At 43.6% G+C, this 16,282-nt stretch overlaps 1 protein-coding gene across 5 annotated transcripts in view; it reads right to left on the bottom strand.

Moving 5' to 3' along the window:
* Nucleotides 1–16,282, bottom strand: part of dlc1 (DLC1 Rho GTPase activating protein) — an 89,045-nt gene that overhangs the window by 4,738 nt on the left and 68,025 nt on the right. For all 5 annotated transcript variants that reach the window (XM_008286269.1, XM_008286268.1, XM_008286267.1 and 2 more), the window contains 9 exons: nucleotides 12,505–12,576; nucleotides 10,785–10,866; nucleotides 9,555–9,618; nucleotides 5,536–7,205; nucleotides 4,585–4,764; nucleotides 2,754–2,913; nucleotides 1,539–1,746; nucleotides 787–1,003; nucleotides 239–353 (listed from right to left, as the gene is read on the bottom strand). In XM_008286269.1, the coding sequence (XP_008284491.1) occupies nucleotides 239–353; nucleotides 787–1,003; nucleotides 1,539–1,746; nucleotides 2,754–2,913; nucleotides 4,585–4,764; nucleotides 5,536–7,205; nucleotides 9,555–9,618; nucleotides 10,785–10,866; nucleotides 12,505–12,576 (2,768 nt within the window). The remainder of the gene's footprint in view (nucleotides 1–238; nucleotides 354–786; nucleotides 1,004–1,538; nucleotides 1,747–2,753; nucleotides 2,914–4,584; nucleotides 4,765–5,535; nucleotides 7,206–9,554; nucleotides 9,619–10,784; nucleotides 10,867–12,504; nucleotides 12,577–16,282) is intronic.

Genomic DNA, 16,282 nt, shown 5'->3' on the forward strand with positions numbered 1-16,282 from the left:
CACGACAAACACAGGGGCACAAGGTAGGTGGCAGTGACATGACGCAGTGAGCTGGAGGTGACATTTATTCTGTCATCACTTAAATGGTAGTTTGCCTGCAAACAGGACGACCTAGATGCTCATTCTGATTTTGTCTGTGTGCCAGCCATTGCTTTTAGTTTTCAAGCTAACTTTGACTTTACAAGCGAAGACTTTGCTTCATTCGTACACACATTCAGTATTTTTAACTTTTACTGACCCTGAAGAGTTTCCTGCACTCCTGGATCATGTGTGCCAGGCCATGAGTGGCAGCCAGGTTCTCATTCAGGTCCCTCTGGTCTGGCTTTCCCAGTGTCTGCTTCCGGTTCATCACCCTTTGACCAAGGAAGCGGGAAAAACAACAAGATTAATAACGGCATCCATCATGCAGACAGAATGCAAAGAAAAAGGAGAATGGCTCAGAGGATGAGGGCAGAAACAAAGAGTTTAGCTGTTTACAGATGATGAACCCTCCCCCCAGAAGTGCCTAATATGGAACAAATTAAGCATCTCTTAATTAGGTTAAGATGTTTATGTAAGCCTTCTATTTCCTCTGTCTATCTCCCTTCCTCTTCTCTACAGCTTTGCTCTCTTCCTTGTCTGCCCTCCATCTACAGCATCCTTCTCTTTTGTTTCTTTAGAATGAGCCTTTCCTGTTTTCAAAATGTCCAACATACTCCATGTTATGTAAGCTGCTACAACAACATCTGTGCCAGTTAGAGGCAATGATATCACGAAAATAAACAGACTACAGTGGTAGACACACACCTTGGCGACGAGCTCTCCTTGCGCCGCAGGGTGTTGAGGTGGAAGACGGACGGAGCCAAACAAACGGCCAGGTTGGTGGGAGTCATCTGGTTCTCGGCCACGCTGGCCGTCACGTCACTTAGCAAACACAACAGAGTTCGCAGCGCCTCTCGGTTCTCGTCCGGCAGCAGCAGCACGGCAGCGCGAGCGGCCTGAAGACGAAGTTCTTTAGGCATGTCTGGAAAAGAAAATGGAATTTATTATGGCTCCTTTTCAAAACTAATAACTGCTGTCATGCTGCATCATGTCATCTTTTTTTTCTTTTTTCTTTTTTTTGCATCCGTTGCTAAATTCAGGAAGGAGGTTGTGTAGTGCCTCCTTTCGCCTGCCAAGAATGAGCTACGATGGGATCTGTGTCGGACTAAGTGTGTTATATAAGCCCATATGTGTGTGTGTACACTATATGCTTCATGGTTCATACTTCATGCACAGGACTGGCTTTGTTTCACCTTATATAAACAGTCTCTAATGCAGAATGGAAACCGAACTTGAGAGGATGTCCATATTAGCGGTGAGTAGCAGAAGGATTTACCATATTACATGCTTTATATCACCTCATTCCACAGGTATTTTCTACTCTCATCTGTTTAATTTCTTTTCCTGATTAACAGTTTGTGCAGTCCTCTTATAGATGTGCAGCTGGATATGTGAGGCTCGATAAGGAACAATGTGTGACTGCAAGCATTTTAATGTGTTTTGTTTTGTATACTTACACTGATAGATTTGGAGGAATGTCTCGGATAGTTTGCTCGTCAACAGGGGTTCTGGTAAATCTCTAAAGTACTGCTTCAGCATGTCGGCAACGTCATAAGCTGACTGGCCCTCATAGTTGACTCCTCCTCCATCTGCGCCACTCGCCTCGTTCATCTGGCGAAGAGCTTGGATACGAGATTTAACTCCCGATTTCCTGAAAAGACCCACCTGGACAGAGAAATAAAGTCAGACAGAGTTACATCATGCACACACACATAGAAATCTGAAAAGTCAGCTTTGAACTATAATTCTCTTATTAGTTGCAGTATTAGCCTGCCATTAGTACATTCTTTGATCTTATTAAAAGGGCGTATCAAAAATGATTCATACGCCCAAATCAAACACACAGAAACATCTTTTAAAGGGAGGGCTGCTGTGGTTGAAAAACAATATTCCTGACTTATCCACAAATCTAGAGCTTACAGTCAATATGGTTACATCACAACAGGTCCTGTTGACTGTATTTACAAGAAGCTCCCATGACAGCCAGTAGGCATTCTTGCACTGAATGCCGTCTAAGACCTCATCAGTGGCCTTTTAAGGCTTTATAAAATGGCAATGTTGGGAAGGGAAAAGAGAAAAGACCATTGGCTTGTCCAGTCAGAATATTTTCCATGAGCTTTCACCACTTCCACACAGAGGCGCCTTGTCCTGCTTTGAAAAGAATGCCACCGTTCTCTTTTCTATTTTGCACTCCATTAATAGCCATTTTCTCCATATTCCAGCTTTCTTTTCTCCATGAATGCACACACACAGGCTTTCAAACAGTTTCTGGAGACATGGACGACTTAACAGCTGCACACTTTGACTCTTCCCAGGCCTCCCTGCGTTCAGCGTATGTGTGACAGTGAGATGAGAAAAAGGGGGAAAGACAGAAACTGTATACACACACTGACTAAGTGGGTATCAGGCTTTTTCCGATTCACTGCTGCATCTTATGTAACATCCAGCTAAAAAAAAAAATTGTGGATGAATATTTGACTGATTGCAGATGTCCTAAAACTGAAATATTATGCAATTCAAGCACCAAAGAAAAAACGTTTCTCTTTACGCTGTAAAAAAACTAGAGATGGTTGTTTAAGCGAAAACACAGGATTGCAGGAAAATTGACGTCATGGGTACACTTGCAATTACAGTATATACATAGGTTGTGTATATTTGTCTATTTATGTTACCTGGTCGAGGCACTGATTGCGTAAGTAGCGCATGGCCTGCTGAATTCCTTGAGGGAGGGGTTGGCCCGTCCGCTGGACGATGACTTGCAGTGGCACACCGAACACATTCCTGTCTTTGTAGTCGCGCACCTTGATCCGCTTCATAAACTTTGGCACAGCCCTGCAGCATGTACACAATCAAAGAAAACTCACTGAAAATTTGTGACAGCAAAAAAATGACATATTTTCATTCTTACTTCACTAAACAGTTGTGCATTTCTTATAAAATTGACAGCCTCAGACAAATTTTTAATGATTGTTTGTTCGTTAAAACCAACATAAAACTTGCTACAGAATTAGCCTTGCCACTGAGAAGTGTGTCTGAATGTTTTATGTGAGCAGGGCGGAAACTGAGCGGCCGCAGAAGCCTGTCTCCAGGTTTATGAGAGGGGTGGATAAACAAGGTGAGGGGAGAATGGAAGGGGGAGTGAGATGCAAGCCGGGGTGTCAAAGGGGGAGGAACCTGCCACTTTATACATCCGCACACAGTGTCTGTCTCACTACTTGCTACTCTGTATATAAATGTGTGTGCACGCACTTCGATGCGAGTGAACAGCAAGTCAATAACCACAAACTCAAAGTTGAAACATGCAACCCTGACCATTTCACAAGAATGTGCCCGCAGATTTATGGCTGTGTATCTATCTGCATGGGTGTGAGTGTGTTTAGCAGAAAGATACTATGCGTGACTCAGGACAAGTGTGTCTTTGTAAGAGCTGCTGTTCACAAGACCCAGAATGCTTCTCAGAACCACATATTGGGCAAATGAAAAAGGAGCACATTATGATCGCAGCCGGAATTCTGAATATGTACAGGCCTCCAGCGGCCAACAATTGGACTCTGTGTTGTAGTGAACCCCAACCTGTCATAAGACGGTCATAACGCCTTCTATTCCTGTCCAAGGAAGGCCTTCGGCAGAAGAACACCACAAAAACATGATGTGACTTTTGACTTTTAGGTAATTTGTCTCATCAGACCTATTGAAGTTTCAAATGCTAAAAACAGGCAATTCCAGATAACAGTTCAGTTCAAAACAACTTTGCACATCAATGTTTTAGTTTAATCAAATCATTTTTTTAATGTAAAGAATATTTAGTAATATATATCATGATCATCTGGCATATATTGTGTGTACCACTTATATTTTGCACTGCTCTTACTTCAGGGCTTTTTTAATCAAATGATCTATCTACTGCACTTTTCTGCTGCATCAACTTCATGCAGGACGACAGATGAGAAGGGAAAAGACCAACTATACAGTCTCAAAAATAGACATAGTAAGTATGATAATGGGTGCCATTGGATAATTATGAGCATTTAAACTGATGTCAGACCTATAGCGTACTGTAGAACTGATATAGAAGATAGTTTGGAAGGATAATTGTTAAGGGCAATTCTTTTCGGCCTCCAGCTCAACACCTTGCGTGTGAACTGCCATGATTGCCCCGTTGAGAAAAAGACAATGTACGCCCCTTCCCAGCAATTACGGGCCTGGGAAAAGAATGTGAAACCCAACCTCTGTGGACAGCCGTCACCACACTACCCAACAACCTGCAGATGGAGTGGATTGGGAGATGGGTCGGATGGAGAGGTAATAGCTGGCTATTCAAAGAAATCACTTACAGGAATAATCTGCCAGATGCAGAAGCTATTCAAATAAAAACAGGCTTAAAAAACCCCCCAAAAAACAGTATGTGTTTTGAACAATCACTCTACAAGAATGCCTCTCTTCAGTGCATTTACTCTGCATTTCCTTTTACATAAGCCTTCCACTTTCCTCCAGTCCACTCACCAACTGAAGCCATGTTTGTTTGTAGGGGTGTGTTTCTCCAGCAGAGCAGTGAGCTGCAGAAGGGAGAGCTTCTGGAGCAGATTCATCTGTAGCACAGACTGGCAGCTAATCTGGAGTTGGGCCGAGGCCAAGCTGGGCCGATGGGAGTTCTGGAAGCTCGGCCAGCGGAGTTTCTGTGGTCTGCAGCACATAAAAAGAGAAGAATGGAGCACAAATTGAGATGTGAGAAGAAGAGAGATGGTTCAAAAAGAGCAGTTTAACTCCTGGGATCTGCGTCATGCTTTTGTGTATACATAAACAAAGAAAAAAACACAAGGCCACACACAGTATTTGTAATTGTATGTGCCAAGTGATCAGTTGTAGGATTACAGGGACTTATGTGTACATCAATCAAGAGACTGTCTAAAAGACTAAAAACCCAGAGCCCACCGAACGTAATTCTGCATGTGAATTCCTGAAAGCTCAGAAACAGTCCCCATGGAGACCAAGAAGCATTCCAGAGTATTCAGCACCATTACGTAAGGAGAGAAGTCTCAGCGTGTCCCCCCTTTATCCTGGAAAAGTCTTTTTTGTTGGTACCTTAGTGTTTGTGTTTCTGTTGGATTCAGGTTTGCTTTGTTGTCCTTAAACCTTTTGGCGCATAGAGTTTTAAAGAAAAAGACTGAGAACATGAGCCTACCTGGAAGCAGCAATTGGAATTTTAGCTTTATATCCTAAAGAATCAGTTCACCCAAATATAAAAACGTAGCCTAAAAAAAAGTATATCAGCTTCTACACTCTCTACAGAAGGGTTGACAGTTTTGGCATGTGGGTTTTTCTGAGTAAAGTTTGCTGTTTAAAGGAAAAACTCCAAATGCCACCTTAACTGTATTGGATTAGAGATGCAGTCTCAAGTAAAAAGTACGCCGAGACACCATGATTAGTAGGAACAGCTCCGATTTTTTCACTGACCTGCTGGTTCGGGTTAGTGATGCTCCAACACCAGAATCTCTCCTCTCTCTCATCCCTTCCTCTCCCTCACCCAGGGGGTTTCCTGTACTGTCTTGGTCACTGCCGTTCTCAGTCTCTTCCAGTCGGTTCTGCAGAGGAGAGGATGGACACGGGGAGGCTGAGTCCAGTGCTGAGTCAGAGTCTCCTTCTTCCTCTTCATCTTCCTCCTCTTCCTCCTCTTCACCGGCCTCAGCCTCTGACCAGGCGTTAACAAAACGCTGCAGGCCACTGACATGCTGCAACACTTCCTGCAGTTTGCGCTCATCCCCCTCTTCTTCCTCTCCTTCCTCTCGCTCAGTGTAGGGGACGTTGTCATAAAAACTGAGCCGGCTGTCAACTGAGCCTGATGAGCCACGGCGCTGGCGTCTACTTTGCCGTCCCCTGAGGATCACCGAGTTTCCGTTATCATGCCCATTGTTGTTGCGTGAACTCCCGTCCCGCAGGGCTTTGGGGAAGGTTCCGGGCTTGTGGCCCTCTGGTAAATAGAAGAAGATCATTCCTTCCTCTTCCTCCTCCTCTTCTTCTTCCACTTGTCTGCTATTGTCTCGAACACTGCAGTTGTTCCTGCGGTTCTGCTCATCAACTGTCATCCCATTACTAGCCTGGCAGGGGATGGGCGGGGCAGATTTGGGTGGAGGGGTTGGCTGTCGATCTGAGGCTTGTTGGAGAATGCTGAAAGGATCAAAGCCCTCCAAATACATTCCTCCTCTCTTACTCGAGCCTGCTGCCGTGCTGTGGCTGCGAGCTCGAGTCACCGGACTCGGCGTGCTCACCGCACTTCCACTGCTGGCTTCAGACTGGCTGCTCCCAGTACTCCCAGTGCTTCCGTTGCTGGTCTGAGTGGAATAGGACACAGAGCGATTCCGGTTTAGTGTCATAGTCTGAGTGGGATTGCGGTGGTGATTGAGGTTCTGATTGAGGTTGATACTGGAGATATCCACACAGTTGAGGCTCCGCAGTTTGTCATCGTCTAGACCCTCCTTGATGACAGGACCACTGATTTCTATTTTGCCTCCACCGGTGTTCCCCTTCTTCTTTCTCTTGGACGAGGTGCCGCTGCGAAGTCGGAGACTCTCCATCCTCTTGAGGAAGCTCTTGGCTCTTGAACGTGTGCTTTTGCCACTGCCACCTCCTCGGTCCAGACTTCCTCCTAGTCCCACCATCCCTGTTTTGACGTCAAACGTGAACTGTCTGAGCGTCTCCAGCGGCGATGGAGGCAAACCATCGGACAGAGAATCCTCATTAGCACATCCTGACCCACCTGTGCCTGAAGATGAACACATGCTCGCGACGGAGCTGGCACGGGTGGCACCAGCAGGTACAGCTTCATTTATCAGGGCGGCACCGTGGCTCTTCTCCTCTCCTCTTCCTCCACTCCCACTGCTGTGGATGGAGCCCACTTCAGGCTGTTCGCTCAAGTCAGTCAGCACACTCTCTGAGCTGTTGCCTTCACGCAGGGCCAGCTTGCCTTTCTGGGATACTTGGTCTTTGGGAAATGGGGGCTGAACGGCATCTGTAGGCAGCGCAGAGAAAACCTCCAGCTCCTCCATACGGGACCAGCGCTTGCTGTCTCTCTGGAAGGTCCAGCGGCCACTGATGGCACAAGGCTCGTCCTCATCTGAGTCCTCACTCTGAAAAGGGTGCGAAGGAGGGGACAAGGGGGAGAAAGAAACAGCAAGAAGAAAAGGAAAAAAGAGAGGGAGGGAGAGAAATGGTTAGAGGACATTATGCATTGCTACTTTTTCCATTTCTTTTCCAACATTCCTCACCTTGATCCAGGAAACTCTCTGGAGTTATGGAAGTTATTTTAGAATTGTTCTAATTTTAAACTACATGAAATATAATTATATATGGCTGTCAGATGCTTTCCTAACACAAGACCCTTTACATAAGGCTTGGAGAATACTTCTGAGAAGATATATAACATGTCAGTGGCAACAGTTTTTCATAACATTTTCCTAACCGGAGGCCTTGAAGTTAAGCATCTGACATGATGAAATAAAGTTATTCATGGTCAGCCAGTAAACACGTCTCACTCACTTCCTGACTGCTTGGACAATACATATATTAAACAAAGAACAAAGTGGCTATTACTGCGACACATTTACCATACATGCACCTTACCTAAATGCACACACCTCCCCCAGTTTGGTTAATATATCTCAGACCCTGAAGGGAGTTCAGGAAATTCCATTATGACCCCCATAGCTCACAATGCAGCCAGCCAGGCTGGGGTCACCCCCGTACATCCCCACCCCACAGTCTTAACGCAGACACGCAGACACACACACACACACACACACTGGGAGTGAGACAGTGTCACTAATACACTGCTAGTGCCAGTTTTTATTCTTAATCCATGACAGAGATATCCGCCCTCCCCCAGTCACAGTGGAGGATTGTAGCTCATAAAACCAAACCACAGGCCACATTTAACCGGCCTCTTCTCCTCACTTTTTAAAGTCCACCTACTATATGATCTGAATTTACCAAAACTTTCTTTTACCTGTCAAAATTCCTTTACAGAGATGTTAAAAAATTAGCACTTTACATTGAAAAAATTTAGCAAAAAAATCATTAAATCAAACAAAAATACTAGTTCTACTACTTGTGTGCATTTATTTGATTTTAACTGCTCACAAAGGAGTCCATATACAAAAATTTCTAATAAAAATGAACAAAGAGTGTGTGATTCATCCTCGCTACAAATAGAACTTTTCTCCAAGTCAATATTTTAGAGAGGGAAATACATATTTTCGTGACATTTTCTGTGTACCACTGTGGCTTTTGTCTTGAGTTATGTTGATTGGAATGGAAGATAATGGCAGTATGCTATTTGTCGTGCATAGAGCGCAATGACTGATCAACAGAGCTGGAACCGTTTGTAAAGATTCTGGAGACATCTTATCCACTAACCATCAAACCACCAAAGCAATCACCGCAAGGGTGGGCACTTTGAACGTCATGTCAAAGAGCGTGCAGAATTAAATCTATTTATTATTGCAATAAGGCAGATAGAAAGAGCAAACCGCTGAGAACGACAGACGGAGCGACGGAGATTTAGGAGCGAGGATGTGAAGACACGAGGAGATCAATGCATTCCTAAGCTGTCTGGGTGGGGGGGTGGGGTGGGTGGTTGTCGTCCCATAAGAGTAGAGGAGTCAAAGAGGCAAATAACCTCTTTGACTCCTCTACTCTTCTCTGTTGACTCCTGAAATGAAAGGTGACACAGAAAGGGTCATCCTAATGAATACCACCACACATGGAACAAGGATGTTACTATGTAGCCTTTAAGGCCATTAGGGAATTAGGGCTGATTTATATGAAATGGAGCAATCTCTTTCACAGAGAGGCAGTGTCAGTCAATGTAGATTTTGTGCTTTACTTGGTCTAAAACTGGGATTTTTACAGAATTAGTCTTTCCTTTCTTCGAAAAGGAAAACACCTTCCAGGATGTTGGCTTTCTTGAAAGAGAAATTTAAGAGCTGGTATTGGTGGGAGTTAAATTTCTCCTAAAAACTACCTCGAACATACCATTACCATACCACTGCAATCATTCAAAGACCCTTACAAGCATGATCACAGATACGGCATGTATGATGGTTCGTTCTGCAAGAGTGTCACCAAAGAAGCGTACTAATTCCTTTTATAGTGAGCCAGAAGTATGTGAAAGTATTCGCGAAAGAAGGTGAGCATGCCTGAAGTGGGGGAAGGTCCTGGTGAATGCAACCCCTTCATTTAGACATTAAAGCTATCCTCCCTCCCCCTAGGGTACTCACAGCCCACTTGATATAGAAATAAAGCCAACAGGTGCCTTCTCATTAAACAAGATGAGAAAAAAAAACACACACACACAGCTTCACCCTGTGGCAAAGGGTGAACTGATGGTTGAGGTGAGGAAATGCAATTGTGGGTGAGGAGATGTGCAAAGGGGCTTTTCAGAAAGGAGGGTAGTTCAAGTGTGTGCATGTGCCACTCACTCTTTTTCTTTGCGGTGATATCTCCAGTCTCATTAGAGCGCACTTGTTGAGGGTGTTCAGTCTCCTGCAAACACACAAAATTAATTACCTTTAAAATAAACAGTCTGTAAAAATCCTAGCTCCACACAAAAATCTTATCACCACGAGGATGTATACTGGATAAAAAGATGAAACAAAATAAAAAAAACAGAGGAGGGGAAGAGAGAGTCAGAGGGGGAGCTAGCTGGGGTGCACCCAGTCTGGCTAATGAGCTGCTGAAGGATAATCCTCGCATGAACGGGAAGAGAATGAGAGGGAGGCAGAAAAGGAGAGAGCGAGGAGAATGAAATCTGCTGGAGTGGTGACGAAAACCTGGGGAGGGGACAGAAAGCTTATCCCCTCAGCCACCTGGAGAAGGGGGGAGCGAGGGTGGCGGTGGGGTGCAGCCACTGGAGAGCTCTTAGAGCATATCATGTAACAATGGAGAGATGAAGTGATGGGAACTGAAGGATATTTGTGGTGGTGGGGAAAGGGGACCACTGCCAAGAGAGGAGACACTGAGATGATAGCTTCCAGATGTATGGAGGGACACCTGCTGGGGTTTATTACTGAGAGTCGGAATTTGATGAAGGAGCTGACTCCATTAAATAGCAATTAGCTCCCTCCTCATATGCTAATCAATATGGCAGGGACACCAACTACAATGCAAAAACAGTCTTGATACTTTCTGCTATTTAACTCTTTTCATACACGCAAACCCATGCAAGAAATGTCAAACAAAGCTTTGAAACTTTTAAGCTTTTGTTCCCATGTTGTAGGGAGTAAATGAGGCAGAATATAGGAGAAAAAAACAGAAAGGCATCATGTAAGGAGCATTGCGTGACCTTAGCATCCAGCAGTGAAATGTAAGAGTAAGATATGGGCTTGTCAGGGTGATACAAGAGACTTTAATGAGTGAGGTAAACACTGTCAGCCTCAGGAAAAGACCTAAATAAAAAGAGTAGAAGGTACCGACATAATGGACAAAATGCAGAAAGTAATGGGTACAGTATATGGTTCCAAGGTGCTTATCGCGGGATTCTTTCATCTCATCTACAACTTTCCAAAGCACGTCTCCTTTTGAAGTCATACCCTCATGGTTCATTTGTGGGAAAATAAGAGATAGTGCAGAAAAGAAGTAAAGAAATGGCACATGCCATCAAAGAAAAGATAAAAGACATATGAAAGGTTCAACATGACTCGTAATTTCACCTGCACAGAGCCTCAATAGCGTCCCGATCAAGGAAGTCGTGATCTCTGGTGACTGAAGAAATGTCGATAGGGAACTGGGCATCTAAAGGAAGAAAAAGTCAGGTTAGCATGAGCATCTGCCTGCTGTTGATTGGATCAGCGTGCTCAGATAAAACTAAAGATACAACCCGTAGCCTCAAACACGCCCACCCACTCAAACACCCACCTTCACCCCCACCATACAGCCTCGATGAAAAGCTAAAAGAGGAAGTAGCGTCTTAGTCGACCAAACAAACACAGCTGCAGCTTTCAGGCCCGGCAGGCAGGGGGGATATGGAGCACAGAGGGAGAGAACAGGGAATTGATTGAAGAATGACAATAGGTACTCCACTGCTGCTCAGAGGTCCCACTTCCTTTTCTGCTTCTTGTTCTTTCTCTCCAGTCTAACTCAATAACAGGATCACTAATTTACCCAGTCACTGCACTGGTAAAGGTACGTGGTAATAAGATGCCTTATTCTGGCTGGAAGCATGGATGGATAAATACTGAGGTGTTTTCTGGAATGTGTTGACCAAACACAAAACGGGAATCTTACATCTAAACCCCCAGGGGCGATGATGATAAGAAAACCCTATTCACCGGAGACCAGCAACTTTAACATACGGTGCTGAAACAGGCCTATCAGTTTGCTTATCTTTAGTGGGGCAATAGTCGTGACAGCACATACAATAGAGATTGTCCCATGGATACGAGAGAGAGAAAAATGTGTCATGCATCAGCACAGCAATTCCTACTCAAGTGAAGACAGATGAAAACAACCGACCATCTCTGCTGTAAAATCGGCACAGTGATTGACTGCCGTTTGCACTTTTCTGTTGCTGTGCATGTACGTACAAAAGGACTCATCACCTGCACAGAAACACAATGAATGTTCCGTTCGAATAGGAAACCTTTCACAGTTTAGTGGAAACAAGCAATGACCTGTTGACAATGGTAGCTTGGTCCTGCTGTCATCGTCCTATAATTACATAAAGGCAACTGGTATGCTCACAGCATGCCATAGTATAGTTGGAGTAGCTGCATGGAGTGTAAAGAATGTTTGATGTATTTTAGTGAGTGTGTATTTTAAACTCAAGGGGTCATGCGAAGCATTCTTTGTCAACCATGTGTCACTGTATGAGTAACTTTCCAGGGTTTGTTTAATAAGCTAGCTTTGGTCCCAAACACTAACTATATAGGTTACATTATAATCAAAACATAGTTAATGTTTGGAATATAGCACAGTGTGCTGCAGTTTGAATGACTTTCCTTACATAAGGAGAGCAAAGTGCTAGCTCTTGGGAAAAACCAACCACTGTACTCCTCAGGAATGCTGTGTGTGGGGTGTATGCATGCACAGGCGCAAGTGTACATGTTGGTGAGGGTGTGTATAATGTAGAATTTATTAGAATGACTACAATCACCTTATTCACTTGAAAAACTGAATATGGTTCTTTATTTGGTCTAAATTTGATTTAATATATCATTCTCTGGCTGAATTTGGTATGTTTTTATTCAGGAGAAAAACAACAGGTGAAGCTTTTTTGGTGAGAAGGTGGTGAAATTAACAACTTATAACAACAAAACATAGTTTAAAAAACTCAGTCTGATTACACAATAATTTCTGGCTTGCAACAGCAAAACCCAGCATAAATTATGCACCCATTTGGAGTGGGGTGAGGTGTCTCAGTGAGGTCCTTACCTTCATAAAGCTGAGCATACTGTGGGAACCCTGCAGCCCGGAGCCAAGTACAGGCCTCTTTGGCTTCAATTTCTACAGAGGAGAAAGATAGGGAGAGGACAAAAGCATATTAGGTGTTGCGAAAGACCCTTTGATCCACCGAAATGGAAGATATATCAAAGTAAACAAACTACAAGCAATGGTTTTTCATTATCAGTAAAAAGTAAATGAAATGTCAGTGAAAAGTCATCCTGTCAAAACATCAATGTAAGACAAACTTTCGAACTGAACACTCCAGCATGCTAGCAGCTTATCAAATGTGAACTCCGTGACCTTATGAGCTATCTCACACTCGGTCACTCTCCTCTCACATGCTTCTAGAGCTAAAGCTCAAAGCATCATTCATACGAATTGTGTTAACCCCCTCATACGCTAAGTGTGTACCACTTAAGCTCCTTAGCCAGGTAAGGGCAGAGGTTGTCGTCATTCACAGGGACATCTCCAACAGAAAATGACCTTGAGCATTTTCCAAAATGAAACAACGTTGGCCACATACATGGATAAACCACTGTGTGACTGTATCTTTAAAGCATAGATGTTTTAAAAATGCTTTTGTCTGTGTTGCCCACCAGCTTCAGTTCCGTCATGATGCCAATACTGAATATTTAAGGAACCTCCGTTAACTTTGCACATCAGCTGTATCATTCCCAGCACCTTTACTCCCATCAAACATGTTCACAACGCTTCTCCAACGCTGCCAAACAAACTCTTTCATAACTGCCTTTAAACACAAGGTGTGATATTTGGGCTTCTTCTGCTAAGTACTTTGACTGAATGGTGAGGTTCACAGTGTGTCAGAGGAGCCATGGGGCTGTCTCCCAATTATCTGTGAAGGTCTTTTAGATGACATATGCCAAATGGCTGCCCACACCCCAGACTCCTCAATAGCTTCATTACCCTGACAGCCAGCAGTTTGACGAGAGGAGACAGAAACATGTGTCAAGGCCTTAAAAATGTCCTCTTTAGTGGAATGACAGCAAGTACAAATGTAGCACAACCTTGAGAAAAAACTTGTCAACAAGACCAGCAGGACAAAGGCAGGAAAAGAAACTTGTAAACTTTGGATGAAAGTGACAACATATAGAGTGACTGTAAAACATGAAAGTAAAATACGTGGCAATGCAAGAACTGTGTGTAAAGTCTTAAATTGTGAGAGGGAAATCTAAACTTTATATTTTAAACTCTACCGTCTTTGATATAAGACATTATAGTAACATCTGTTAGAGGATAAATAGGGATGCTATGTTTGGCTGAGTTTGTTTGAACAAGTAGAATCCACCAGTGCAGGTGGAATGTTTAATGTATTTTATCTTAGAATCAATAGCTAAGCTCATTTAAAACTAAGCCTCATTTGAAAGAAAATAAGTTCAATTGTCAAATTTTATTTCCCCAAGCTCAAGGACAAAAACTTTAAAAGGAGAGGATACTGTAGGGAAAATAGACAGATTAGTGTGTAGTAAATACTGCCAAACAAATGAGACTTAAACAAGTTAGAACAGAGTTTCTTTTCTATGGACAAAACAAAAGGTAACCAAAAAAATACTGCCAGAGAGCTCAAAAGAAGACGACTGCTGCAGAGTCTAGACCAAACGCTATACCAGCATTTACATACCAACAACAAGCCTAGACGGCAGACAAACCCACTAACAACAAGGTGTGACACGACCAAGACAGGGTCTCCCCTCTGCCACTGCAGGGGCCGGCAACTCCTCGAGCAACCGCTGTGACACCAGAACGCACACAAGTGTCAAATAACACATTAACAACTTTGTTCTACCATTATTTTATTTGACAAATACGCCATATTCTCCCTTGTGGATGTGGAATGGCATGTCTCCGAAAAAGTGAATGTGTTTAGCTTAGTATTTTTGGAGTGTAGTGAACCCAGAGGAACGTAGAAACCAAGGGGTAATTATACCAACATTCTTGAAAGCAAGCCCTGCGCAGGGGTAGAGATTCTTGTGCTTGCTTATGTGTCAGTGTGTGTATGTGCACAAGCAGGTCTGTGTGTGTTTGCAAAGACCAACCTCATGTTTAAAGACAAACCACTCAAAAGACAGTAAAGCTATTGAAATGCAAATGAGACATACAAACACATGGTTAGCTTTCCACCCCCAAACCCCAGAAAAAGAGCTATGGGATCCAATAAGTGCCTTTGGTGGGAAGCTATCCACTGACACACCCCACCGGGCTAGAATGTGTGTCAAATCTACTTTACAGTGACATAATGTGAACTTAGTGGGGCCAAGGAAACAAAATAATGACAACGGCATTCACCATGCAGATGGATCAAACTGAATAATATTTGTCACTGCACCACAGTGCGTCTCCATTCATTCAAAATGAAGCAAGAATATTTTTCTGTCTTTTGTTTGGCTGCAGGAAGTGGACAGGGGCATGGGGCATCTGGCGCAAACAACCTAACAATAGAGTCACACACACATACACTCGTGTGCATCTGAAAAAAAAAGGAAAAAAAAAACTAAACAAAACTTGGATTCACAAAGCAACAAAAGGAATTTACAAGAATATCCCCGGCACTCAGGTCATAAAAATGTCATCCTAAAACACCCCTCCCAGTCCTTTACATTTTTGTTTGCTTCGATAACTTGGGATTCAAGGGTGTATTTTACTTTTTTCTTCCCTAACTGTCCACCCCAGTTCCCCCAGCTTTCGCCAGGGAACTACCTCACTTCCTCTTCCTGCTTCCCTCACAGGAAAGGAGCTGAGTGGCCACCGACCACTTGGCTGTAAGGCCCTGCCTTCAGTTGTTCCTGGCCAGATAATAGGCAGGGAGGCAGCCAAGACAAACACGGGCTCCGGTGATTGTGTATACTTACCAAACGTCCTCATGGGCAAAGACAGCTACAAAGCTACGCTAGACAAATGTCTCACAGCACGCACTTAGAACTTAAATATGACGACAAGAAAGGTCAGTCGCTTGGTTAACCTCAAGTAGAAAAGTGAGTTATATCAACTTGACAATGAAGGCAGTATTTGATCTTTGTGTGCCAAGTTGGCTGAAGCACAACAGGTAATATTATGGATCGGGTCAAGAGGTGTGAAAGCCGATGATAGCACTGAGAAACTACACCTCCTTTAAACTACTTATGCAACAGCTGACCTTCACACTTCATTACACATGGTGTAATTTCAGGACTCGCAAGTGCAGAAAAATGTGGTTAGACACCAGTCCACGAGAGCTTGGCCAGTTTTTGTGCCATTTTCATTCCACTGACTTCAGGCTACGTGCTGTTGGAGCAACATTAGGTATTAACAGCATGTAATTTCTCAATGACAAAAGATTATCCAAAACCTTTCTCCTGTTTGATCTTTTACCATCACTAGTTGCTGCATGGTCAATTTTGGAGATAGACAGATTGGAAAAACAAGCATTTGGAGGGATTCATAAGGTCAGACCAGAACCTCTGCTCCTACAGCTGAGGCCACACAGGAAGCCTGAAACATGTCTGTCAGGTGTGACAGAGATGGATATGAGGTGAACTAAAGGTGAACTGGCCTCATCAGGACAATGCCTAGAATAAGTAAATGATACATATTCTGCTAAATTTAGCCACATTTTAATCTAAATTCATCACAATGTGGAGAGAAAGTGAGAGAAATCCTTCCAGTGGGAATTGAAGTTAGCTGCACATTAATTCTAGCCGATATGAATGAGCAAAAACAACACAGTGAGACACATTACCTCTCAGTGGGAAAGAAAGATGAGAGTGATTAT

This window comes from Stegastes partitus, unplaced genomic scaffold, assembly GCF_000690725.1.
Source record: "Stegastes partitus isolate 25-593 unplaced genomic scaffold, Stegastes_partitus-1.0.2 Scaffold444, whole genome shotgun sequence".
Taxonomy (NCBI): Eukaryota; Metazoa; Chordata; class Actinopteri; family Pomacentridae; genus Stegastes; species Stegastes partitus.